General features: G+C 33.9%; 4 protein-coding genes across 5 annotated transcripts; 3 read left to right on the top strand and 1 right to left on the bottom strand.

Annotated features, from left to right (window-relative positions):
* Window positions 1-237: 237 nt before the first annotated feature.
* LOC126687182 (serine protease SPPA, chloroplastic) lies at window positions 238-8,691 on the top strand. The gene is made up of 13 exons (XM_050381617.2): window positions 238-752; window positions 985-1,168; window positions 1,314-1,451; window positions 2,601-2,771; window positions 2,848-2,951; window positions 3,132-3,199; window positions 4,461-4,627; window positions 5,251-5,320; window positions 5,894-6,048; window positions 6,479-6,584; window positions 6,807-6,894; window positions 7,014-7,157; window positions 8,107-8,691. Exons 1-13 carry the CDS (start codon window positions 333-335, stop codon window positions 8,335-8,337), a joined length of 2,046 nt encoding a protein of 681 aa, XP_050237574.1. The 5' UTR covers window positions 238-332; the 3' UTR covers window positions 8,338-8,691.
* Window positions 8,692-11,213: 2,522 nt separating this feature from the next.
* On the top strand, window positions 11,214-14,333 carry LOC126686793 (pentatricopeptide repeat-containing protein At1g18485). Its single transcript, XM_050381030.2, has one exon. It carries the CDS (start codon window positions 11,246-11,248, stop codon window positions 14,201-14,203), a length of 2,958 nt encoding a protein of 985 aa, XP_050236987.1. The 5' UTR covers window positions 11,214-11,245; the 3' UTR covers window positions 14,204-14,333.
* A 9-nt stretch (window positions 14,334-14,342) lies between these two features.
* On the bottom strand, window positions 14,343-17,974 carry LOC126686794 (D-aminoacyl-tRNA deacylase). The gene is made up of 9 exons (XM_050381031.2): window positions 17,764-17,974; window positions 17,511-17,694; window positions 16,902-17,044; window positions 16,757-16,820; window positions 16,574-16,626; window positions 16,102-16,157; window positions 15,643-15,717; window positions 15,037-15,225; window positions 14,343-14,554 (listed from the first exon to the last, which is right to left on the bottom strand). Exons 1-9 carry the CDS (start codon window positions 17,863-17,865, stop codon window positions 14,470-14,472), a joined length of 951 nt encoding a protein of 316 aa, XP_050236988.1. The 5' UTR covers window positions 17,866-17,974; the 3' UTR covers window positions 14,343-14,469.
* Window positions 17,975-20,528: 2,554 nt separating this feature from the next.
* LOC126653855 (uncharacterized) lies at window positions 20,529-23,714 on the top strand. 2 transcript variants are annotated; one of them, XM_050347835.2, is made up of 8 exons: window positions 20,529-20,639; window positions 20,751-20,878; window positions 21,217-21,296; window positions 21,438-21,579; window positions 21,658-21,807; window positions 22,286-22,487; window positions 23,181-23,282; window positions 23,373-23,714. In XM_050347835.2, the coding sequence occupies exons 1-7, from the start codon at window positions 20,570-20,572 to the stop codon at window positions 23,279-23,281; spliced, it is 873 nt and encodes a 290-aa protein (XP_050203792.1). In that variant the 5' UTR covers window positions 20,529-20,569; the 3' UTR covers window position 23,282; window positions 23,373-23,714. The 2 variants fall into 2 exon arrangements, with proteins under 2 accessions (XP_050203792.1, XP_050203793.1); XM_050347836.2 differs by having other exon boundaries at window positions 20,531-20,639; window positions 20,757-20,878.
* The last annotated feature ends 498 nt before the right edge of the window (window positions 23,715-24,212 follow it).

Genomic DNA, 24,212 nt, shown 5'->3' on the forward strand with positions numbered 1-24,212 from the left:
TTTGGTCTAAATAAAAAGAGTTTTAAGTCTAATTGAGTTATAAAATTAAAATAAACTTATTCTATCGAAAATATAAATTTTGAGTTTGATTAACTTAAAAAATTTAAATGAATTTATTTGATTCCGAGATGCCAGTTTGATGGCCGCGCGTTTTGTCCTTTTTTTGATAATATTTCAACCGGTAAATAAGAGAACACATAAGCATAATATCCATGACACGTCGTCCCAACCAAAAAGAAGTTGATTACGTGGACTAAACTTCACCTTGTCATCCCTCTTCTTCTTCTTCACTCTTCAATCTTCTCCCATTCTGTTGTTTTGGAATAACAAAAATGTCAAAATTACTGTTATTCCACTCTCCACACTTACCACCAATCTACCACACTCGAACAATTACTTCACTCCTCTCCTCCTCCACTAAACCCTATCTCCACCTCCCTCCGCCACACTCCGCCGCGTACCACCGCCCTTCCATTTCCCCCTCTGTTTTTCATTCTTTTTCGCCGTTTCTTTCTAGGAACTTCTCGACTCCTAGGGCTTTCGATTCTTCTTCCGAGGATGCGGAAAAGGAATTATCAGCTGAACCTGAAAATGTTAATAAGATTAACAAAGAAGATTATCCAACTGGTGAATTTGAATTCAAACAAATTGGACCGTTGAATCGTTTTCTTGTGAAAATTAAAATGCTCTTTGCATTCCCTTGGCAGCGCGTTCGCAAGGGTAGCGTTTTAACCATGAAACTCCGCGGCCAGGTTTTCTATTGTTATTTCTTTAATTGTCTGATTATATTAAACCGTCGTGCTATGTCATATTTACAACAATGTAAATATCTCACATATATAAAGAAGTTAATAAGCATTTGCAATAAAGAATTTTTAATTAATTATTTTTTTATCATTAAAACGTTTTATTGGTTTGTTGCACGAATGACATGTTGTCTTGTATAATCTTCCTTAATTGATTAGTTATATTTTACTTTTGCAGATAGCTGATCAGCTGAAGAGCCGTTTCTCATCAGAATTATCATTGCCACAAATTTGTGAAAATTTTATAAAAGCTGCTTATGATCCTCGCATTTCCGGAATCTACCTTCATATTGAGTCTCTCAACTGTGGTTGGGCTAAAGTTGAAGAAATTTACAGACATATTTTGGATTACAAGAAATCTGGTATAAAAACAAACCTTAATAGGATTATATCTACCACATTTTGTATTACATTAATGTTACAACTGTATGTTTGTGATGAAACTGTAAATTGTCATTTTGTTACTTGGTTAGGTTGAAAAATGTCGTATCTGTGATATTTGCGCAGGTAAATTTATTGTTTGCTATGTCCCTGCTTGTAGAGAGAAAGAGTATTACCTTGCCTGTGGCTGCGATGAGATTTATGTCCCTCCCAGCGCTTACTTCTCGCTATACGGTTTAACGGTTTCAGCATCATTTCTTGGAGGTTTGTGTGCTGATTTTTGCAAGATATTGCTTCAATAATTTCTTTGTTTGAGATTGCACCAATTATAGAAATCAGTAGTTTAATGATTTTGATTATTTGATTTAGTTCAGGGATTGACTTTCTTAAATTGACCCAAACAAAAAATATCTTTCATAAAGATGGTATCATCTGTCATTTGAACAGATTCCATACAAAGTTACAATTGGAAGTCTCATCACAGTAATGTGATGATAAATTTTGTGCACCAGTGTGGTTGTCATATAAATTCAGTAACTGGTATACAGTGACTAGTGCTAGTAGCATTACTCGGACTTAACATCTAAAAGCTCGATTCAGCGGCCTAAACTGTTCAACGCTTTCTCAGCTGAAGGCTGAAATCTCTAAAAACACTGTAGTTCGGATGGTGGTGATTTTGGCATTAATTGTATTCAAGGCTAAACATTGACTAGTGTTGACTGTGCTTCTTGAAGATGTTCACCTGGTTGATACTTTGTGTCTAGAAATTCTTTGTTTCAATTTGCTTGCACATAAATGCTCCTTAGTGCACAAAAATCACTCAAGTCCAACTGGGAAGAAAAATAGAAATTTACCTTTCAATATGCCTTTCAATTTTTTGGTATAATTATGACTGGTAATATACTCCTGTATACCCATTTGACTTATACGGCTTCCTATCTCCAGATCTTTGTCTGATTAATGATTATTATACAAATTTCTGTAAATGTTTATTTAAAAAACTTACTGTCACTAGTTGAGCTTGGCCGCCTTGCATTCAGAATCTCCTCTGTGATGGGGCACCATAAAGTTAGGTGTTTTAAGTGAAATAAATTAAAACATAAATATCATTGATTTAAAATTACCTTGACATACTGAAACAAAGATTTTTGTTTTTATTATTTTTGATATGGAACTAATGCTGATAAGATAAGTTAGATGAGAAAAGGTGAGAAATTGTTTGCGAGCTCTTCTAGAGGAGTCTTATCAATCCCTCTTCTGTCCCAGATAATTTGCTACCACATAGGTACATTTTTCAATACTTCGATGTAGAATACCCTCCCAGTTTTACGACTATTTGAATTGCAATGGACTTACTTGCTAAGTACAATTGAATGAGACTGAGTATCATCGTACTTTTAACATCCTTTTCAGGAGTTCTTGAGAAAGTAGGAATTCAACCTGAAGTGCAAAGGATTGGTAAATATAAAAGTGCTGGCGATCAACTTACACGCAAAACCATGTCTGATGAAAATTGTGAGATGTTGACCACATTGCTTGATAACATCTACGGGAATTGGCTGGATCACATTTCTTCTACGAAAGGTTTGTTTTATCTCAGATTTTGGCTCGATCATGTTGTAATTAGTATGATTCATGGGTGTCTGCAAATTTACTGCAGGAAAAAAGAGAGAAGAAATTGAAAATTTCATCAATGAAGGAGTCTACAAAGTAGAAAGGCTAAAAGAGGAAGGCTTGATAACAAATATAAAATACGATGATGAGGTAGAGTTAGAGATTTCTCTTTTCTCTATATCATTGATTTAACTTATTCTTTTATCTTATTGTGTTGGTGACACTAAAATAGCTTTGTCAATTGCTATTATGTCAGTATCTATCTATATCTGTACTATCTATTCATACAATACTGTTTGAATGTTGTCTTGTTATTATGTCAACCTGCAGGTTATTTCGATGTTTAAAGAAAAACTTGGAGTTCAAAAGGATAAAAATCTTCCTATGGTTGACTATAGGTAATCAATTTCTTTATGGATTTATGTTCCCTTGTTGCCTCTATGTATGTTATCCTCCAGGAATGGATATTAATGCGACTAAACTTGGTACCCCTTAGATTAGAATTTCAACAATCAATCTCTCATTTCCTTTTATGTTAGACTTAGAAATATAAGGTTTAAATGCAAATAAAAGCATGAATTATAGCGTGTGTTGTAATTTCAACAAAAACTTATAATTCTTGTAATTCGAAATACAAACTTTTATATTTTTACAATTCAAATCATCAATTGAAAATCCGATCAATCGGTGCTCGTATGGGAGAACAAAAGGTAAATTTTGTTAAGAACCAACCAATTAACCAAAATTGAATTAATGGAATTACTCTATCTTTTCAACTAAACCGATCGAACTGTCAATTTTAACCAAAATCAGTTTAACAGAATTAACCAATATCTTAAAATTGCAGAACTTAACCAACAAACTGAATTAGTCAGTTAATATTGGTAATTTGATATAAAGAATAATAATATAAAATAAATCACAGTCAAAAATCTGTAGAAAATTGATAGTATAATCTTGAAGTTTGAAAATTGACAACTTTACACAAGAAATCTTGGGATCGCTTGTTCTGTCTTATCCACCTCATAATTATACCTGTGAATCTTCTTCTGATAGAAACACTTGCAGTAAACATAAATGGTATTTCCTATTTCTTGGTGAACTGGACTTAAACTTGATAGTGCAATCTTGTTTGTTTTGGATTTGTCATTGAGCACAGTTAAAATTCTGTAGAAATTCTAGAAATTTAAGCACTTGCTAAATCCTTACTGTATTTTTCATTTCAATATCTTGATAAGGTCTTGACCCCTCTCTCATAAATGCCCACCTCAAATAAATCTGAAATATCTCGAGAATTTCATTTTAATCCTCTGAATTCCTAGTTATATCAGTAACTGGTTTCCAAACTTCCTAGCCATATCCTTACTGTATTTTTCATTTCAATATCTTGATATGGTCTTGACCCCTCTCTTATAAATGCCAACCTCAAGTAACTGGCTTCTTTTCTTAGATTCTCATCTCCTGGTCCTCCCAATCTTCCCTCCATCCCAGTTGAGATAAATATTTGGCCTCTCTGCTGGTTAAATAAATCATGTATTAAGTATATAGCTGTTAGATGTTATGGATGTCAGTTTGGTCAATTTCATTCTTTTAAAAAATATTGATGTTAAATTTGTGCACAGATCTTTCTGTATGATGCCCAGCAAATTGCATGTACAGGAAATACTCACGAGTTAGGAAATGGACACTTGGTTTAACCGGTGGCAAAGACCAAATAGCAGTGATTAGAGCCTCGGGGAGCATTAGTCGTGTGCGGAGTCCAACAAGTCTACCTGGATCTGGTATTATTGGGGAGCAATTCATTGAGAAAATTCGCCAAGTAAGAGGTATAATTGATCCTATGAGTCTCTTCCTCAATTTAACATGTATAAAACTCTTCCTTCTGCTAATATATAGACAGAATAATTGAATTTCAATCATTGATATTATCTACCATATGTCCAGTGTAATTATATCATACTTTTTGAATGATTAGTGATGACATTTCTCCCTTTTTGTTTTGTTGTGAAATGTATGTCATGTTCCCTCGTCTCTACAGAAGTTTGGAAAATTCTGAACATTAATTTATGCTATTTTTTAAGATAGATTTTGGCCATTCTTTTCTAGTTGAAGGCAGGAAAATGCTAGGTCCATTCACATAAACCTCATAGAAATGCATAATATCTAGCTTATACATTTGTTAAAATGTAATTCTTCTAATAAGAAGATTAAGGTAGAGAGAATGAATAAAAGTACTTATAGGGTAGGTCACTTGATAAATCATCAGACTTGCCAAGTTTTGAATAAAGGAAAGAAATGGTGAATACCCAAAAGGAATAGTGATCAAATCTGTCTCCCATACTTTTGTTTTGTTTTATAACTCACCAAGTCATTAGTTGTCTTACTTTTTTGTACCCGTGACTGATGTTTTGTCAACTATTTTTCTCTCTCCGATTTTAATTTCCTCTAGAGTCGAAAAGATTTAAAGCTGCTATTATTCGGATTGACAGCCCTGGAGGTGATGCCCTTGCTTCTGATTTGTAAGTGGTTCTTTTCTTCCTTTTATATTTAAAGATAAGTGGTTCTTTTCTTCCTTTTAAATTTAAAGATAAGTGGTTCTTTTCTTCTTCTTAAATTTTTCTCTAGTCTCCCTCTTTCCTATTCCTGACTCAAGATTTAAAGGAGCGAAATTGGTTTTGCTAAGTAATGAAAATACACTAGCTGCACTTCAAACATGTAGACAGATCCCACACTCATTTGAAGTTGAATGTAGAACCTCATACTGCATTCAACTCTATCAATACATATTAAATACATGTACCCATTCAATTTTATGCGTCGTTTTCCAATCTAAATGATTCGACTTCTTTCAGGAATCAAATTACTTAAAATTGGCATGTAGATCAAAATTGAACAAAATGCTAGATGCATTTATATTAGCTGTATGATCCTATGATTCAGTGCAATATTGTCATGATTTATTATAAACCTACATTTGCTAACGTGACTTGAGAAATTAGACTTTTGCTTGAGGAAAAAGTAGCGAGAACTTGAAAACAAAATAAGTAAACATAAATTCCAGTTTAAATGCCTCTAACATTTATCATTTACAGAATGTGGAGAGAAATTAGACTCCTGGCTGAAACAAAACCTGTTGTTGCATCAATGTCTGATGTGGCAGCAAGTGGAGGATACTATATGGCAATGGCAGCAGGGGCTATTGTTGCAGAAAATTTAACCTTAACTGGGTCTATTGGAGTTGTCACAGGTGAGCCAAGATCTCTTAATACAAACTAAGTATGGAAATTAAAGAAATCTTTGAAAGTTTAGGAAGCCGTCCGTCTGGACTGGACTGCCTAACTTGGGGGAAGGGGGAAACTACCTCCTTCCCAAGTCATTACTCTAAAGTTAAGTGGATGCTTCAATTTATTGCATAGAGTTCGATGTTATCTTGAACAAGGAGTAATATAAACATGAAAATGTTCAGCTGAGATTTATGGATCTTAATCTATTGAGGTGAAGTGTAAAAGTTGACTAATAGCTTAACAGCAAACCAAGTTTAAAAGAAAGAAAAAAATGCTGAAAATGAAGAAAAAAAACCAGCTCTAAGTACTGAGATTAATGCCTTTATGTTTACATTTTCTTTTTTTTTCTTTTATAAATGAAAGTGTTCAGTTCCTTAAAATGGTTATTTATAGGGAAGTTCAACTTGGGGACACTATATGAAAAGATAGGGTTCAACAAGGAGATCATATCAAGGGGTAGATATTCTGAGCTACTTGCAGCTGACCAGCGACCTCTGAGGTGAGAAATGTTGTGGTATTTCTCTTACTATACTGGTATGTTTTCTCCGAACTAATAAATGCAAATCTTATTTGAGGTTAAAACTTGGTTTGTTGGATATTCATATGTGGATTTCTTGAAGGCTTATAGCAGATAGCTCCCTAATTGTTCATTTTTTTCCTTTTCCTTGGCTCTTTGTTCCATTTGCTGTGGTAACTGAAGGTAACCAGAGTATTTTTTCAGCCCAGATGAAGCAGAACTGTTTGCAAGGTCTGCTCAAAATTCTTATCAGCAATTTCGTGACAAGGCAGCATTTTCGAGATCAATGCCTGTAACTTTTTTCAACCATTTATTTTGAAACTAAATTGTTTACTTTAGAGTAAACATCAGGATATTATTAGAAAAGACAAAAAGTAACTTGTTTTTCTTTTATTGTGTTTACGTCGCCAGGTGGATAAGATGGAAGAGGTTGCACAGGGTAGAGTCTGGACTGGTAAAGATGCAGCTTCACGAGGTTTGGTTGATGCTATTGGTGGGCTTTCTCGAGCAGTCGCCATAGTAAAACAGAAGGCTTCAATACCTCAAGAAAGACAGGTTTTTTTTTCTTCTCCAAAATAAGGTTTTGTTTTGTATATCATGTTGATTTCAATTGTCCTTCTATTTGAAAAAGAGCTTGTATCACTATATTATTTTCTTTAGCTTTCTTAAACTGGCACAAATTTCTGTAATGTCACATAATCTTGTTACTTAAGATCAGGTTGCATTAAAAACAGGTGTGGGCAAACATGGAAATGCCAAATAGGTATCTGGAATTGCCATTTTCCAAAATTGTAGGTGAAGAAACATGAGGCAAACATGTAAACATTAAAATTTTCGGGGTATTATACAAACATTAAAAATATATAAAATACTTATAAATTCCAATTTTAGATACAATCTTAAGTTTAGGATCCCTGAAAATATAAATATGCAATGTGAAGCTCTTGTAGCCCCCTTTTGTAGTTACAAATGGTTCACCAATGCTTATGCAAAAATGGCCTCTAGTGTCTTAAATTACCACCCAGTAGAATCCAAGTGGGACATTTGCAACGCTGTTCCCCTCATGCGATGAACATTATTAGTCTCTGGGAAACCTCAGTTTTAGCGTTCATGTAATTTCTGTAGATGAATCATCCAGTGGTATGCAAACTCTTCGTTGGAAATTGTGAGCCGGAATCTCCTTCCCTCTTTCTCCCTGCTAATTAGTGGGCCACTGCAGTTTAAGTTGCAATATTTTCTTCTATCAACATTTTGTTTCTGTGAGCCCTGTATCTCAATGATTTTTTGCCTAGGGTAGTAATTCATATTTTTGATGGTCATGATCAGGAGGTCAAGATATGTATGAGGGAATGGTCGCCTTATTTATTTGTTTATTTATTTATGCAAACATTATGTTTTGTCCAAAATCAAATATCTCAAAATCTCATTCTATAGAAGTCCAGCACTCTGATTTTATCCTATTTTCTGTTCACCCTGTCTTGATACCTGTGCTTTAATTGTTCAGGTAAACCTTGTTGAGATGTCAAGACCCTCACCAACATTACCAGAGCTCTTAAGCCGCGGAGGGAGTTCTATAGCCGGAGTTGACACAATGTTGAAAGAATTATTACAAGAGTTGACAGTTTCAGACGGAGTTCAAGCTCGAATGGACGGAATCATGTTCCAATATTTGGAAGGAGCTTCATTTGCCAACCCCATTTTAACTTTGATAAAAGATATCCTCAGGTCCCTCTGATCTAGTTCATCAATAGTTATTTCTGTCCCTTTTGAAGGGAAAAACATATTAAGGTTATTAGATTTCTATACAAGGGATGGAGCTTGCTTCGGTCTGAAAAAAGATGCTTGAAGGAGGTTCAATCCAACAAATATATTCTTTATATAGCATTATAATGGCATTTAAGAAATTGAAAACATACAAAAATGAAACCTTCATAGCTAGTTTATAGCCGCAAGACGGCGTCGTTTCACTTCAGTGGACTTGTGCCAAGAAAGAATTTGTAATCACTGTAGATAACATCTTTTACAAGTGGCAAATGTATACTTGGTATGAATATAGTGGGAATTGGTGCTCAAATTTTTATTTGATGCAGATCTAGAGCCAATTACTTTCGAAGAAAAATTCTTACCTTTTTATTCCAGATTTTATGCATGCAAATCTTATTATCAGAATGTTGAAGCGACAACGCAAGGATGCAGTTTTCCGACGACAAGACCTCTACAGTTTTCAGAACCAAGTGCAAACTAAGTCCGCGACCATGGAGATCATATTGACCATCCGAGCAGTCTGGTTTAGCCTTGCAGGTGAGGCAACTGTAATAATGGCCAGAAAAGTGGCCACTGCATAAAGACTGCCGGTGCTCTAGCAGTTGCGCTGTAATGGACAATTTGATATTTTAAAGAGAACGGTTATATCCTCCATTGAACAACAGTACCCGCTTCCTTCATTCATACCGCCGTGAACTGGATTTTCACCGCCTTTGTCCATTAACAGAATCTATGTGCCGGTAACCGCTTCTTCAGAATTCCAATTGTGGCGCACATTTGTTCCGGGTAATCCAAAGTGGCCAACGCTTAGCCGATGCCGGTGATGGCCATATACGTCAAGGATTTCCCCTCCTTCATTCTCAAAATCAACACAATAAGGTACCTTTATTATGTATATATTTATGCGTTTTGTGGGTAAAAATTTATGAAATATTTAAAAACTAAAAACTAGAACCTAAAAATGGGTGCACCATTCTCAAGCAAAATTTCTCACTACAATTAAGGTATTTCTTTCAGTATATTTTTGAAATTATAATTATTATAGTGAATTTATAAATTTATAGAGTAATTGAGATCAATATTATGTTCTTAAATTTTGTTGTCTTCTGCTTTGCAGTATATAGGGTATCCAATTCTTTATTTTATTTGTATAGAGTAGGAATTTCTAGTGTTTAATGACAGTGAACCAAAAGTTACAAAATTTAAAGGACATTTAATGAATCAAAAGTTGATGAAAAATTAGTGTTTTTAATTCATCTAAATTTAATCTTTCCAACAAAAATTTTACAATGCAGTTTTTCTTATTTGTTAATTTCCAATGTAAATTTGCATTTCCTTAACTAATGGATTTTCCATGTCCGTGAGAAAAAAGAAAAACAATTATGATTATCGTTTTAACGTTGCAAAATTTCCAGTTATTTACAAATAGAATTAAAAAAAAAAGTTATTCTAAATATAAATAATTATATTTTAATACAATAATATTTTATTTTAACCTTAATATATTTTATTTTCTTTTTTTAGCAAGCAAATACTCATGTACATAAGACTTGGCGTGATTATATATCACATTCTTGGCACTTTCCCTTTAGAGCATCTTAAATGGAATTAATTTTATTTAATATTTTATTTTATTACTTTTAAAAGCATATTTAAATAAATAAAGAGGTTTTAATAATAAAAAGTGAAAATTAATTTTATTTAACATTTTTTTAAATTTAATGATTATAATTTATAATTTTAAAATAAATAATTGAAAAAGTCATAAGAAAAAATATTTTTATTATATTTAAATAAAAAATTATTTCTAGTGTTTAAATAAAAATTCATTAACGCATTGTTTTTATATTATATCTTTATATTAAAAAAAAATTATCTCGTTAAAGACTCCATAATAGATGCTCTGAAAGGGTAAAGTTTATATATTTGGCAATATCTGTAATTTTAGATGGAATATGGAGTTATTCAACACCGAAGACAGGTACCTCAAAACATATACTTAGTTAATTTGATTAATTCGTTGTGTTATAACTAATATAAAAAAAAATTATATTTTATAAATATGGTATAGATATCATGGTAGCATAATAGAATGTTTCAATACGTGAATTGATATTCATGGCAATAACACATATTTGCTGGCTTTCTCTATGGTTATTTTGTTGTATTTACTTTATTTATTTTTCTATTGGAAGAAAATTGGTAAAATTCATCCAATAGTCATAAATAAATAAATTAAAATACCTTATACGAACAAATTAACCATAGACTTATATTTAATGGCTAATTTTATTTCATTTGGTTAATATTTGGCTTATTTAATTATGGCGAAGTTATCGAAATTTTAGACACCTAAGAAAAAGTTGTTACTATAATATCATCTCATCTTTAAAGGAACACTCACATTTTTAATTTATTGGTGCAGGGATTTAAAGTGACAATTAGTTTCAGTTTAATTTTTCGGTCACTTTATATATATATATTTGGGTGGCTCATTTTGTAGTCAAAAAGCCCTATTGGATGACTGTTTTGCAGTATCATCATTTGATTTTGATATCACTCTCTCATTGTGATGAGGAGTTGTTGTCTCTGTATATAAATACTTTCACTTCATTTATTGAAGTATAGCCTATGCTAAAAAAAAAAAATATTATAAAATAATTAAATTATTTTAATATTAAAATCATTAATATTTTAAAGTCACTTACACTGTAATTAAGTTTTATTGTTATAGATAATGTAATGGTTGGTTATAAAAAAAATGACAAAAATAGATTAAAAAAAAGAGAAAATAAGAAAGAAGAAGATAAAAATAATAAAAAAAACTACCATTTTATTTTTAAAAATATTCAGATATTGTAAGTTACCATATTATCTCCATGCAGCAACTCAACAACACTACTATTATCCTACACCCTCCCTTCCCGTCCTTCTTCCCTCAACCTCACCACGGCCACTCTCACCTCTACAGAACCAATCTAAAACCACCTCCAAACCCAAGAACACCACCTCTCCATTTCTCCTCAAAAACCATCTCATTCCCTCCACCAAATCACACTGATCCCCTTAACCTCTCATTACTACCACAAATTTCCAATCTCTGCCAAACAAATAACCTATCCTCAGCACTCACCCTCATTCAACAAACCCTCAAACATGAGTCCTTCAACCCCTCACAAACTAAGGAAGCAATGGGTATTCTTCTCCAAGCTTGCGGCCGCCAGAAAGACATGGAGACGGGCAGAAAGTTACACCAGATTGTTTCAGATCTTCACTTTTATCGCGACGACTGTGTTCTTAATACCCGTCTCATTACTATGTACTCAATGTGCGGGTCTGTGGTGGAATCCCGTGCTCTGTTTGATGGTTTAAAAAGGAAGAATTTGTTCATGTGGAATGCGATTATTAGTGTTTGTGCGAGAGATGGACTTTATAGTGATGCAGTTAACCTGTTTGTGAAAATGCTGACGGGTGGCGAGTTTAGACCGGATAATTATACTTTTCCTGGAGTGATTAAAGCTTGTGGTGGGGTTTTGGATTGTAGGTTGGGTCAGGTGGTTCATGGGATGGTGGTGAAGATGGGTTTGGGTTCGGATGTCTTTGCGGGTAATGCTTTGGTTGCTATGTATGGGAGATTTGGGTTTGTTGATGAAGCAGTGAAGGTGTTTGATTATATGCCTGAGAGAAATTTGGTTACTTGGAATTCGATGATTTCCGTGTTTTCGGATAATGGGTTTCATCGAGATTGTTTTAGTGTCTTAGTGGAGATGTTGGTTGATGATGAGGCATTGTTGCCTGATATGGCGACTATCGTGACTATACTGCCTATATGTGCAAAAGAAGGAGAAGTTCGTATGGGAATAGGAATTCATGGTTTGGCGGTAAAGCTGGGGCTGACCGAAGAGGTGAGGGTTAATAATTCTTTGGTTGATATGTATTCGAAATGTGGGTACTTGGTTGAAGCTCGAATGTTATTTGATAAGTACAATAGCAAAAACGCAGTGTCTTGGAATACTATGATTGCAGGATTTTCTACTCGTGGATATGTCTGTGAGGCATTTGATCTTATCAGGAGAATGCATATGCAAGGAGATATTGAGGTTAATGAGGTTACAATGTTGAACATTCTGCCTGTTTGTTTGGAGAAATCACATTTGTCAAGTTTAAAGGAGCTTCATGGGTTTTCAATTAGACTCGGGTTTCAATATGACGAGTTGGTGGCAAATGGTTTTGTTGCAGCCTATGCTAAATGTGAGAAGCTGAGTTCTGCTCAGCTTGTTTTTTCCAGCATGGAGAGAAAGACTGTAAATTCTTGGAATGCACTTATAGGTGGTTATGCACAAAATGGTGAACCTAGAAAAGCTCTAGATGTGTATATTGAGATGACAGATTCAGGGTTAAAACCTGATTGGTTTACAATTGGCAGTCTTCTGTTAGCTTGCGCCAACCTGAAGTCAGTCCGCCATGGCAAAGAAGTTCATGGATATGTGGTACGAAATGGATTAGAAATTGACTCATTTATTGGCATCTCGCTACTTTCGCTTTACATTCAATGCGGAGCAACATCTACCGCTCGTTTATTGTTTGATGCGATGGAAGAAAAGAGTTCGGTGTCTTGGAATGCAATGATTTCTGGTTACTCCCAAAATGAGCTTCCAGATGAAGCCCTGGCTTTGTTTCGTAAATTACTTTCTGAAGGAATTCAGCCATCTGACATTGCTATTGTTAGTGTGCTTGGGGCATGCTCACAACAATCAGCTTTGCGGCTGGGAAAAGAGGTTCATTGTTATGCATTAAAAGCCCTCCTTATGGATAATGATGTTTTTGTTGCTTCTTCTACTATAGATATGTATGCAAAATGTGGATGCATAAAAGAATCTCGAATTGTTTTCGATCAGTTGAGAGATAAAGATGTTGCTTCGTGGAATGCTGTAATTGCTGCATACGGAGTTCATGGACATGGAAATGAGGCAATAGAGCTATTTGAGAAAATGAAGAAAGTTGGCCACAAGCCTGATGTTTTCACATTTATCGGTATTTTAACTGTGTGCAGTCATGCCGGTTTAGTGGAGGAGGGGCTGAAATATTTCAATGAGATGCAGACTTCAAATGGAATAGAACCAAAACTGGAACATTATGCATGTCTTATGGATATGTTAGGTCGCGCTGGAAGATTGGATGAAGCTCTAAGGCTTGTCCACGAGATGCCTGAACAACCAGATAGTCGAGTCTGGAGCTCATTGCTGAGTTCCTGCAGAAGTTTTAGCGAGGTGGAAATAGGGGAGATAGTTGCAGAGAAGTTGTTAGAATTAGAGCCAAGGAAAGTAGAGAACTATGTGTCACTTTCAAACTTGTATGCCGGTTCAGGTCAGTGGGATGATGTCCGAAGGGTGAGGAAAATAATAAAGGATATCGGCCTTCAGAAAGAAGCGGGCTGCAGTTGGATTGAACTCGGAGGTAAAGTATATAGTTTCATTGCGGGGGACAATTTGCTACCGGAGTTAAAAGAGATACGGACTACATGGAGAAAATTAGAACAAAGGATAAGTAAAATTGGATATATACCTAACACAAGCTGTGTTCTTCATGAAGTGGAGGAAGAGAAGAAGATAGAGAAATTACGAGGTCATAGCGAGAAGCTTGCAATTTGTTTAGGATTGTTAAAGACAAGAAAAGGTACAACTCTGAGAATCTTCAAGAATCTGCGAATATGTGCAGATTGTCATAATGCTGCTAAGTTCGTATCGGAGGTTGTTGGAAGAGAGATAATCGTTAGAGATAACAAGCGGTTTCATCATTTTAGACATGGACTGTGTTCTTGTGGAGATTATTGGTGAAAAGAGGCAGTCAAGTTTCCCTTCTGTTAATGTGTGTTAACAGGATCAAAGTACAAATTGTATCTATCCATTGTAAAATCAAAATTATGTATGTTTATTCATAGTATATAATTAGAAATGATTGAACAAAGAGACTTGATTCAGTCTGAAATGATTCAAACAATTAAATAACAGTACCAATTAAATCACAAACTTCATAACGGAAAAGGAATATTTAACTATCGAGTTCAACTATTTTTGCTTCTTGTTCCCAATCATCAAAACAATTAGAAATCAGTAGGCTTCCCAATTTTAATGTTCTGCTCTCCCAAAAACCCTGTAATAGCAGTTTTCTGCCAACCCTTGAAACTCCTGCAAGCATTGATTTGCATCAAGTTACACAGGCTTAAAATAATCACTTCCAAGGTTTTTAATTTAGGTACAAATTCTTTCTAGAACTGTACTCCTTCAAAATTTCAAGATTGGATAAACTATGTTCTTGTTCGTCTGGTTATTCGGAGAGACAAACAAATGCTAATTACGGAATTTACGGGCATTGCCATGGAGTAAATTCCAATTTGGACGAATAAACCTGACTTCTACAAGCAATTTGTATATTTAGTTAACTCCATTACGAGAATTCCAAAATTATAGAAAAGCTTGAAAAAGAAATTGCATCCAAAGCTTGTAAATATGTTTACAGCTGTGAGAAATAAGAAGATTACTCAGAGTTCGGTAAGCTAGGGAGCTTTGGATTTTTTGCCGTTGAGCGGAATGACTACACAGCATTATTAGAAAATAATTATGTACTGTATTATTTTCTTGGTACACAGCATTCTTCTCAAGCAACTTACTTGTGATCAAGATGTGCCAAAATTTCCCCACCAGGAAAAGCTGTTCTAGTAGCCTCATATGCAGCTTTAATTGCTTCTCTCCAATTTCCACCAATATCTTTATTATTATTATCTTTGTTTGTCTTACTAGGATCTTCCATGGGTAAGGAATACCCCGAAAGGAGGTGTGACACCCAAACACCATCTTTTCTGCAAGTACACGCATCAAAAACTGTTAACTTGGTAATCAGAGCATGTTAGAATAATAAAAGATAATCTTTCATATTTCAGTACGTCAACATAGGGCAGGTACAAAATCAGGTTTGAAACAACCCTTAGTGTCATGGTTGGCCACATGTGTGCTATTTCGCCGACCAATGCGAGTATCAAATTATAACATTAAGATAGCATGGTAAAGTCAATCTAGTGATGGTGTATATGATCATGTATGACCAGATTTTTAAGCATATCTAAGGAGGGGAAACATGTTGGCGATGTGTTCAGAAATGTCCCCCGCGACTTAAACACAAAGTAGACTTTTGCAACTCCAGCATATAGATGATGTAAAATATAACCGGCAAGGACGATCAAATTCTCAAAAGGAAGCAAGCACATAAAATGACTTACAGTGCTATATCCATATGCCGAGGTGCATAGTGTCCTCCTCCTATTCCAAGAAGGACTGTTTTCTTGTCATTGGCACTATACATCAACAAATAAGAGCTATGGTCAGAGAAGCACCAGAACAATGAAACAGTTTCAGATAATTTACACAATGCAAATTATCGGAAAGTATATAATTTATTAGGACTTGAGTCAATTAGCAATGAATATTTTGACCAATTACGCAGGGATCATTTCAACACAGATACACAAGCATAAGAAGCAGTAAGAAGTAAGAAAAAATTTAAACAAAAAGGAGCTGGAGTGTAGCGATTAATATTTCTTTATCATGTAACATGTGCATCCATATCATACTAATGAGGATCTCATAAAAAGCATGCAGGATATTCAACTCAACACTTTCTTACTGTGTCAAAATTATGAAGAAAAAACCTGAAGGTTAGCATCAGATTGCTGCATTACCTGCTCCAATTTCCTACTGAGGGACCTCCTCCAAGCCCAAGTCCTTCCCAAACTAGCTTCACACACAAGCAAAATCAACTTATCAATATGAAATCATCTTCCACTAATGTGTTTACTGTACCAGCATGCCACAAGAAAATGTAAAAAAGAGATGATTTTGACTCTAGAGGGTAAATGTATGTAAAAATAGTAAAAGCTGTAGATTGCAAGCATGCTCTTTCTATTTTTGTGTCATATTGTTAAAATATGTGATAAGAGCGGGCATGATGCATGCAGAATTATTCTGTTCCTTCTTTTCTTCTACTCAAGAAAAACAATTTTTTTTCCAAGTCGGTCTTCTTAAATATGCAGCAAGACTCGCTAAGTCACAATGATGTTTCTTGTATAATACAAATCACAAGAAAATGAATAAGCCATTAAATTTGAAACACAAAATGAAGAGTAGTATCATAGTCTTTAATATATACTCAACTAGTGCAATGAGTTGAGCAGCATCGAGCCTTTTCCAATACTCTTCTGTGCTACCTAGCCAATAAAAAAACCAAACAAACAAACTGTTTCAATCACCTAAGAAATGCTCAATTAGGCATAGAATAAATAAACCAAAAAAAAAAAACCGAAGATCAAGAAAAAAAAATCAACGAAAAACAACTACCTATTTCAATGAACATAGTTGGTTTAGTGGTGACAGGTCCATGATGAGTAGCCTCTAAAGTAATCTACAGATTCATCAGTCAAAACAATCCAAAATGAATAGAAACACATCTCAACAAAAATTAAAGAAATGAAATAGAAAGTACCTCAAATTCAGGAAGTAAATTATGAGAATTAGTAATCTTTTTAAGAAGCCTAAGCCATGGTCCCATTCTTGGATCAGGTGGTGCAGCCCATCCCGGTTTCCCTCCTTGTGGTGGCACCTCATCTTCGCGTAAATGAGGAACTCCTATCTCACACAATGGATTACATATTTTTGAGGTTATCAAACTATACTCTTTTTTATAAAATGGTTACCAAATCATAAAAAAATACAAAACGGTTACACACACAACTATTGTATTTTAATAAAATAGTTACAAAACAACAAAAAATTACAAAACAGTTGCCGGACTATAGCTTTCTTACAAAACATAAAATGATTACCAAACTATAATTTTTTTACAAGATAGTTACTGGCTTGTTGCATGGTTGTACAACTTTTCCTTGTCAACATCTACAGTTCGGTAATTGTTTTACTAAAAACTAATAGTTCGGTAATTGTTTCATAATTTTTTTATTACATTTCATAAAAAGGCCATAAATAGTTCAGTAACCGCAAAAATATTGAATCTCTCATACAACTAACATTTTTCTGAAACAAAATTCAACATTTTCATTTTTTTTTAAAAGCTAAAGTTTTGTGTAAAATGTACCGATGGGATGAATAGTAAGAGCAGGACGATTCGAAACGGCAGTGTGTTTACTAAAGAAAATAACCTCATCCACCACCTCACCGGTAGCCTCCTCCCACCGCCGATCTAAATCGTCTTCTTCAATTATGCTTTTATTATGCTGTATCAATCTCACTTCTTTGTTACTGTAACTCTTCATTTCCTCCTGCTTTTTCGAATAAATAAAATCAGATACTGATTCATTATAGCTTAGGAATTAAAATTGAGAAGTTACCTGAAGAGAGGGGCCAGGTCGCCACCCTGTCATGGCTAGGAGTGCGGTGGCCGGATTAATAGAGGCGGGATCGGTGGTTGTCGCCACCAATAGTGTCACCATTATTCTTTAATAACGTATTTGTTGATAGGGCGAGATACTAGTACTAGCAGTATTTCTGCTGAACACTTAAAAGTGGCGCGCACATAGATTTTGACGGCACACCGACGAACGACACGCGCGTCTAATAAACGGTGACGTTTTAAAGATGAACTTATGATTAGCATTATAGCCACCGGATCAAAGTATTAAACCGCTTTAGTCCCTCTTAAACATTTAACACTCTCTGCGTCCCATTTAGGACAATGAGACTTTCTAAACGAGACGGACGAGTATTAAATGGTACACACAAAAAATAACAATGACACTTTTTAAATAAAACAACAAAATAAATCTTTGTGCTGTTCATTTTTCATTTAATAGGTTATTTTATGAAATTAGTTGCGGATGTATCGCTCAAGCTCAATTAAATAATTCACAATTTTGTATTTAAAAGTGATAATTTTCTGAAATACATGTTTCAGTAACTTATTTACACTTTTATCTGTTAAGTTTTGACTTTTCTTTTCTAACATTTTTTATTTACGAAAAATACTTTTTTTTTTAATTTTACAAATACCTTTCTCGGTTTCCAATTCCGATTTTTGGTTTTTTTGGTTCGACCGACCAAACCGATCGATTGCACAGCCCTATTTTTCAGTTTTTGATAATTTATTCTTTTTTTATAGATTTTTTTTCTGGATTTTTTTTTATTTTTTATCGTGTGGCAATAGTGTATATATAGTGTTTTTATGATATTTTTATAGTGTAAGATTAGTGTATATATAGTGTATTTATGGCATTTTGTAGTGTTTTTATGGTCTATACCATAAAAACACCGCAAATACACCATAAACATTGTAAATGCACCATAGATATACTAAAAACCGGCAGAAATACATCAAAAAACATAGATACGCGAAAAACACCAGAAATACACTATAAATACACTAAAAATACACTAAAACGTAAATATATTATAAAATTATTACAAATGTATCAAACTCAATTTGTTCTTTACAAAATCAGTAGTAATAAACAAATATATGAATAAGAGAAGACAAAATAAATAAGTATATGAATAATAGAACAATTTTATAAGTAAAAAATTATAGATTTATAATAATTTATTTTCAAAATGTTTAAATCATTATAAAAAATCTAAAAAATTACACAAATCTAAAAATGAGTCGAGAAATCCATAGCGCGAACGGAAGAGACGAACAGACTAGCGCGAACGGAAAAGACGAACAAAAAAACGACTGGAAACGACGATAAATCCATTGGAAGTAAACGAAAGGAAGCGCGAACAATAAAGCGAACGGAAAGGACGAACGAAAAAGTAAACGGAGGAGACAAACTGAAAATCAAACGAAAAAGAAGAAGAAAAGAAGAGAGAACTTTGAGAGAAAAGAGAGAAAAGAGAGAGAGAGAAAATGGTGTTTATGTAAAAGTTTAATCTAAAATGAGATAAAACTTTTATATATAATGGGTATTTTTGTAAATAAATTAGAAAAATAGATAGCGTAGGAAATAAGGGGAAGATGAGCCAAAATGCTGTAAATACTTTGCCAAAAACAGGTATTTAGAAAATAATCCCAATTTAAAATGATAAAAAGATGTTGTACTCTAAACTTTTATGCTTATTTAAGTCATTTTTAAAGCTTTTTATTTAATAGATCTAAATATTTATAATTTTTCATATAGTTTCTTTTTCTCAATTAATTTCGAAATTTATATCAACTGAAACGTAAAGCAATTACAAAATTTAGCTTCGGGATAAAGTCCGATGACCTGAGATATAACAACGCGCCTAAACTACAAATACAAACATTCTAATTGTAAAACGTCTTACAAACTTTATAAGTTGAATTACATAACTGTTTTGGAGTTATATAAAATTTTTGATTCTTCAAAACTTAGTTATATGCAAGCTTATATAATTATAAAAAATGATGAAATCGACAAAAACCAGCAACAAACAAACTTAAACATTATAAAACATGGAAAAAAAATAGAACCAAAAAACGAGATTCATTAAGAATCGGTATAGGTGATTGTCCATAACTCTAAGAAATTGATAGAATCTGAAAAATATCAATATCAACATAAAACACACAACACATCCAGAACTCCACTCGGAATGAAGATATTTTTTCAGAAAACAGAAAAAACACACACAAAATGAGATTCATTAAGAATCGGTATAGGTGATTGTCCAAAATTCTAAAAAAATTGATAGAATCTGAAAAATATCAATATCCATAAAACACACAACACATCCAGAACTCCACTCGGAATGAAGATATTTATTCAAAAAACAGAAAAAACACACACAAAACAAGATTCATTAAGAATCGGTATAGGTAATTGTCCAAAACTCTAAGAAATTAATAGAATCTCAATATCAACATAAAACACACAAAACATCCAACGGAATGAAGATATTTATTCAGAAAACAGAAAAAACACCCACAAAATATGTCAAATCAGTTGAATTCCGTCTCACGAGCCTTTCACGGCGAGCTAATCTACGACCCTTTTCCGTTTAAAAAAAAGGATATTCAAAATAAATTAAGTCCACGAATAGATAAAAGATAAAAGTAGAAACAAGGATCAGATATACAAAAGTTCAGAAATACAGGGACCAAAAAGAGAAATTAGCCATTAAACGATATGAAGAAAAAGAATGAAAGAGAAGAGATAGTGAGTGTAAATTAGGAGGTAGATGATTTACTGCGCTCGAGTATTGCACTCCACCTTTCTCATGGCTTCTAAACCTCACCGTTTACACCAAGGTAAATTCTTTCTCAATTACTATTAAAAGTTTCTCATTCTGCTTATTCTTACCCGTAAAACTGTTAATTTTTTCTGCAACATATTCAGAAATAACTAAATAATTATAACAGTTGCAGGCACAGTGTTACAGAGCTCAACGAAGAGAGCAAGGACGACAATGAGCACACAAAGTTCTTCGTCTTCTTCGTCTTATATCAAAGACGCCTTTACAGATTACGCTGATTATCTCAATAAACTTGTATGTTATAAATTCGTAATTTAAGTGTTTTTTCTTTTACTGCAATTGTGAATTAAAGTTTAGTTTAGCCAAAAGACAACTGATTGTAGTTCAACAATCTTCATGAAATTTAAAAATTAGGTTTCCCTAAAAAATGATATAATTTGAAGCCCAAGATTAGAGATTTTTTGGGCACAAATGGAGTATTTACTGTAAACCTAATGTATTGATATTTAATGTTCATTCCGAGGGTGCGTTGAAGTTTTATGGTATTGCACATTTGCACCTTTATTTGTTGTTTCACATTATATAGTATTATTGAAACGACACAAACGTTTACATTTATGTTTTTATTGTAGAATGAAAAGCGTGAAAGATTGGTAAAAGCAAGTCGTGATGTTACCATGAACAGCAAAAAGGTCATATTTCAAGTTCACAGGTTATAACAAAAACATTTGTGCATCTTCCTTTCTTGTATGTTTTCACTTTTTCTTTTCGCTATAAGACTGGCCTTTTCTTAAGTCCTGATCTTTATGGACCGGGTATTGATATGGTTGTTTCTAATCTTTTCTGATGACAGACTCGGTAAAAATAACAGAGAAGAAGTTCTTGAGAAGGCAGAAAAGGATTTAGCAGCTGTCACTGATCAGTATATGTCTCGATTGATTAAAGAATTGCAAGGGATTGACTTTTGGAAGCTAAGGCGCGCCTACTCTCCTGGGGTAACTTCCTTGCCTGCTTACCAAGTCAAGCCAGATACATGTTAGTAAATGATCCATTTTTGGTTTGGGACTTTGCAGGTACAAGAATATGTTGAAGCTGCCACGTTCTGCAAATTCTGCCGAACAGGGACACTTCTGAATCTAAATGAGATAAACGCTACTCTATCACCACTTAATGATCCAGCTGTTGAGCCTTTTAAATTAAATGTCCTTGACTATCTTTTGGGGGTAAATGTCTAAATTTTATACTGATCTACAACAGTTTCTTTTGCCAATAAAATTGTCACCCAGGGTTGTGTCTGTATTAGCTATAGACATGCATCTATGGAAGAGTAAATAAATCTGTATAGAAGAATTGCAAATGAATTTGGTCGGTTCCTGTGTAGATATAGTAAATCCTTTTGTCGTAGTGGAAGTTGTATAAGAATCCTTAAGCATGGTCTATCCATTTATAAGGGTGCTTGTCTCTTCATTTTTAATTATTTTTGTCGTATTAAAAACAGGTTTAGCCTAAAGTGTTCACATATTAACTATTCTATCATGTCTTGTGATCAAATACTTCCGATCATTTCTCTTTCAGTAATAGGATTGAATCATTGCACGACTAAAATGCCTGTTTCCACTTCTGTCTGTGAATCTGTTTGTTTGTATGTGTCCATGTGTAAGTGTGTTCACATGCAAGGCGGTACTTAATCTGCTTATACAGCTTGCAGATTTGACTGGAGAATTGATGAGGTTGGCAATAGGTCGCATCTCAGATGGTGAGCCTGATTTTGCAGAGCGCATTTGTAGGTTTACACGTGATATCTACAGGGAGCTGACCCTTATCGTCCCACATATGGATGATAGTTCTGACATGAAAACCAAAATGGACACAATGCTTCAAAGTGTGCTGAAAATAGAGAATGGTACTTGATTATATTTTCCTATTTAAGTAAATAGTGAATAGATGGTTATATCTCATTTTACAATTATATAGTTATATCATTTTTCTCGCATTCAATTTTTTAACTGGAAAAGGGATGCCCATGTTTGAACTCTTGAACTCTTAAGCTCTTATGCTAAGTGCAGGCACTTGTTCACTGAGCTACTAGACCAGCTGAAATTCCTATTAGAGTCCTAAACAGGATCTAGTGTTTTTCATTGATAGCCCAGCCAGACTTGTTCTAATCATATTTTCATAGAGGATTCCGTGAATTTTGATTGCAAAGATAGATTAATTAATGGATTCAGGTGCCAGTTCGTGCACGTCCAATCATGTTATTTATGATTTTGAGTGAGGAGGTAGAATTACAATTTGGTTTTCTTATAAGATCATGATAGTTTTTTTATTAAAAAAATTGCTCACGACTTCTCTCTGCTATTTCAAATGCAGCATGGTGTTAGGGGTATCTTTGTATTTTATTATTATTTTTTTTACCGAATGTATTTTATTATTAACTAAACCTTTTGTAGCTCCCTCCAGCAAACAGCGCTCTAGGCATCTCTGTTTATTTCTTTGTGATTGATCTTTATCTACTACAAGTTATGAAGATCACATTTCAGTCAAAAGCCTTATATTTGTTGGTACAATACAACTTTTAATTGAGGTTTTGCTGCAGCTTGCTTTAGCGTTCATGTGAGAGGATCAGAGTATATGCCAATGCTTGGATCCAATGAGCCAAATTCCTTTTTATTGGGGGTGTCCGAAGTTGAATTATAAAGTAAGTTCATCTCGAACTATAAATAATTTGATCTTTTGTTTGTTTTTCTCCATATGTTTGCATGCTTACTTCTTTACCCTTTCATTGCAGGGTAGCTGTCCTGTCCCAGCCTGGAAATGCTTAGAAGAGAAATTTTGGTGCTTATTAACGGAATGGTGTTGGATCAATTGGAAGGGATTCGATATTTCCAAGAGCCTTTCTCTAAAGAAGCCCTTGTCTTGTTTGTTTAGTTTGAGTTGTTTTTGCGAATATTTTGTGCATTCTGTTCAGTCACCTTGAGCGAAACAGAATATGCGACTTTTAGAAAGAAAGAATTTCTTACTGCAGTGTTTCTCAGCAGAAGTCATTGTGCTGCTAACATTTGAATATGGAAGAATGAAAGCCTTGTGATAGGAGTAAAATTACTCCTATATTTCGAGTCGTTTCTACGCATCTTTAATCGATTTTATAGTATTATTCATACATTATTTAGTGTTTTTATGCTTTATGGTGTGTGTTAGTGTTTCAAGGATTATTTAGTGATTATGGAGCGTTTTGAGCAATAAAGAGTATAAATCGTGGATTAGATCGAAGTCGTGAAGCTTGGGAATGAAGAAAGCACATTTGTACATATGAAAATCTGACCCCGACGCATTCATTGACAATTTTGGAGCAGTTAAAGACTTCAAATGACTTTATGTTCTTCATAAGAAATAAAGTAGACATCCTAAGCTTTCCAACGGTTCAAGAACCGACTCATTTGGAGTTTTCTACATCGAGTTATGAAGTTTTGAAGTTAGCAGTTGTGCAGCTGGAATTGGGTCTCGAACGAGAATTTAAGGTCTCGAACGAGACCTTCGAAATTTGCTCACAGAGAGTTTTTTTCGAACGAGAAAAGCATCGAAACTCCAAATTAAGTCATGTCTCAAACGAGACATGCATTTTCTCGAA

This window comes from Mercurialis annua, linkage group LG6 (assembly GCF_937616625.2).
Source record: "Mercurialis annua linkage group LG6, ddMerAnnu1.2, whole genome shotgun sequence".
NCBI classification, from domain to species: Eukaryota; Viridiplantae; Streptophyta; class Magnoliopsida; order Malpighiales; family Euphorbiaceae; genus Mercurialis; species Mercurialis annua.

What these genes read in the sequence shown, in the direction of transcription:
- LOC126687182 (XM_050381617.2), top strand. Translation starts at nt 333, where the DNA reads ATGTCAAAATTACTGTTATTCCACTCTCCACACTTACCACCAATCTAC. An exon ending in CTTCCTATGGTTGACTATAG is followed by an intron (nt 3,200 to 4,460) that starts GTAATCAATTTC and finishes TTGCATGTACAG; the next exon opens with GAAATACTCACGAGTTAGGA. An exon ending in GAAAATTCGCCAAGTAAGAG is followed by an intron (nt 4,628 to 5,250) that starts GTATAATTGATC and finishes AATTTCCTCTAG; the next exon opens with AGTCGAAAAGATTTAAAGCT.
- LOC126686793 (XM_050381030.2), top strand. Translation starts at nt 11,246, where the DNA reads ATGCAGCAACTCAACAACACTACTATTATCCTACACCCTCCCTTCCCG.
- LOC126686794 (XM_050381031.2), bottom strand. Translation starts at nt 17,865, where the DNA reads ATGGTGACACTATTGGTGGCGACAACCACCGATCCCGCCTCTATTAAT. An exon ending in GACCTGGCCCCTCTCTTCAG is followed by an intron (nt 17,695 to 17,763) that starts GTAACTTCTCAA and finishes TCGAAAAAGCAG; the next exon opens with GAGGAAATGAAGAGTTACAG. An exon ending in CTGCTCAACTCATTGCACTA is followed by an intron (nt 16,158 to 16,573) that starts GTTGAGTATATA and finishes TTGTGTGTGAAG; the next exon opens with CTAGTTTGGGAAGGACTTGG.
- LOC126653855 (XM_050347835.2), top strand. Translation starts at nt 20,570, where the DNA reads ATGATTTACTGCGCTCGAGTATTGCACTCCACCTTTCTCATGGCTTCT. An exon ending in CTGATTATCTCAATAAACTT is followed by an intron (nt 20,879 to 21,216) that starts GTATGTTATAAA and finishes TTTTTATTGTAG; the next exon opens with AATGAAAAGCGTGAAAGATT. An exon ending in TCCTTGACTATCTTTTGGGG is followed by an intron (nt 21,808 to 22,285) that starts GTAAATGTCTAA and finishes CTGCTTATACAG; the next exon opens with CTTGCAGATTTGACTGGAGA.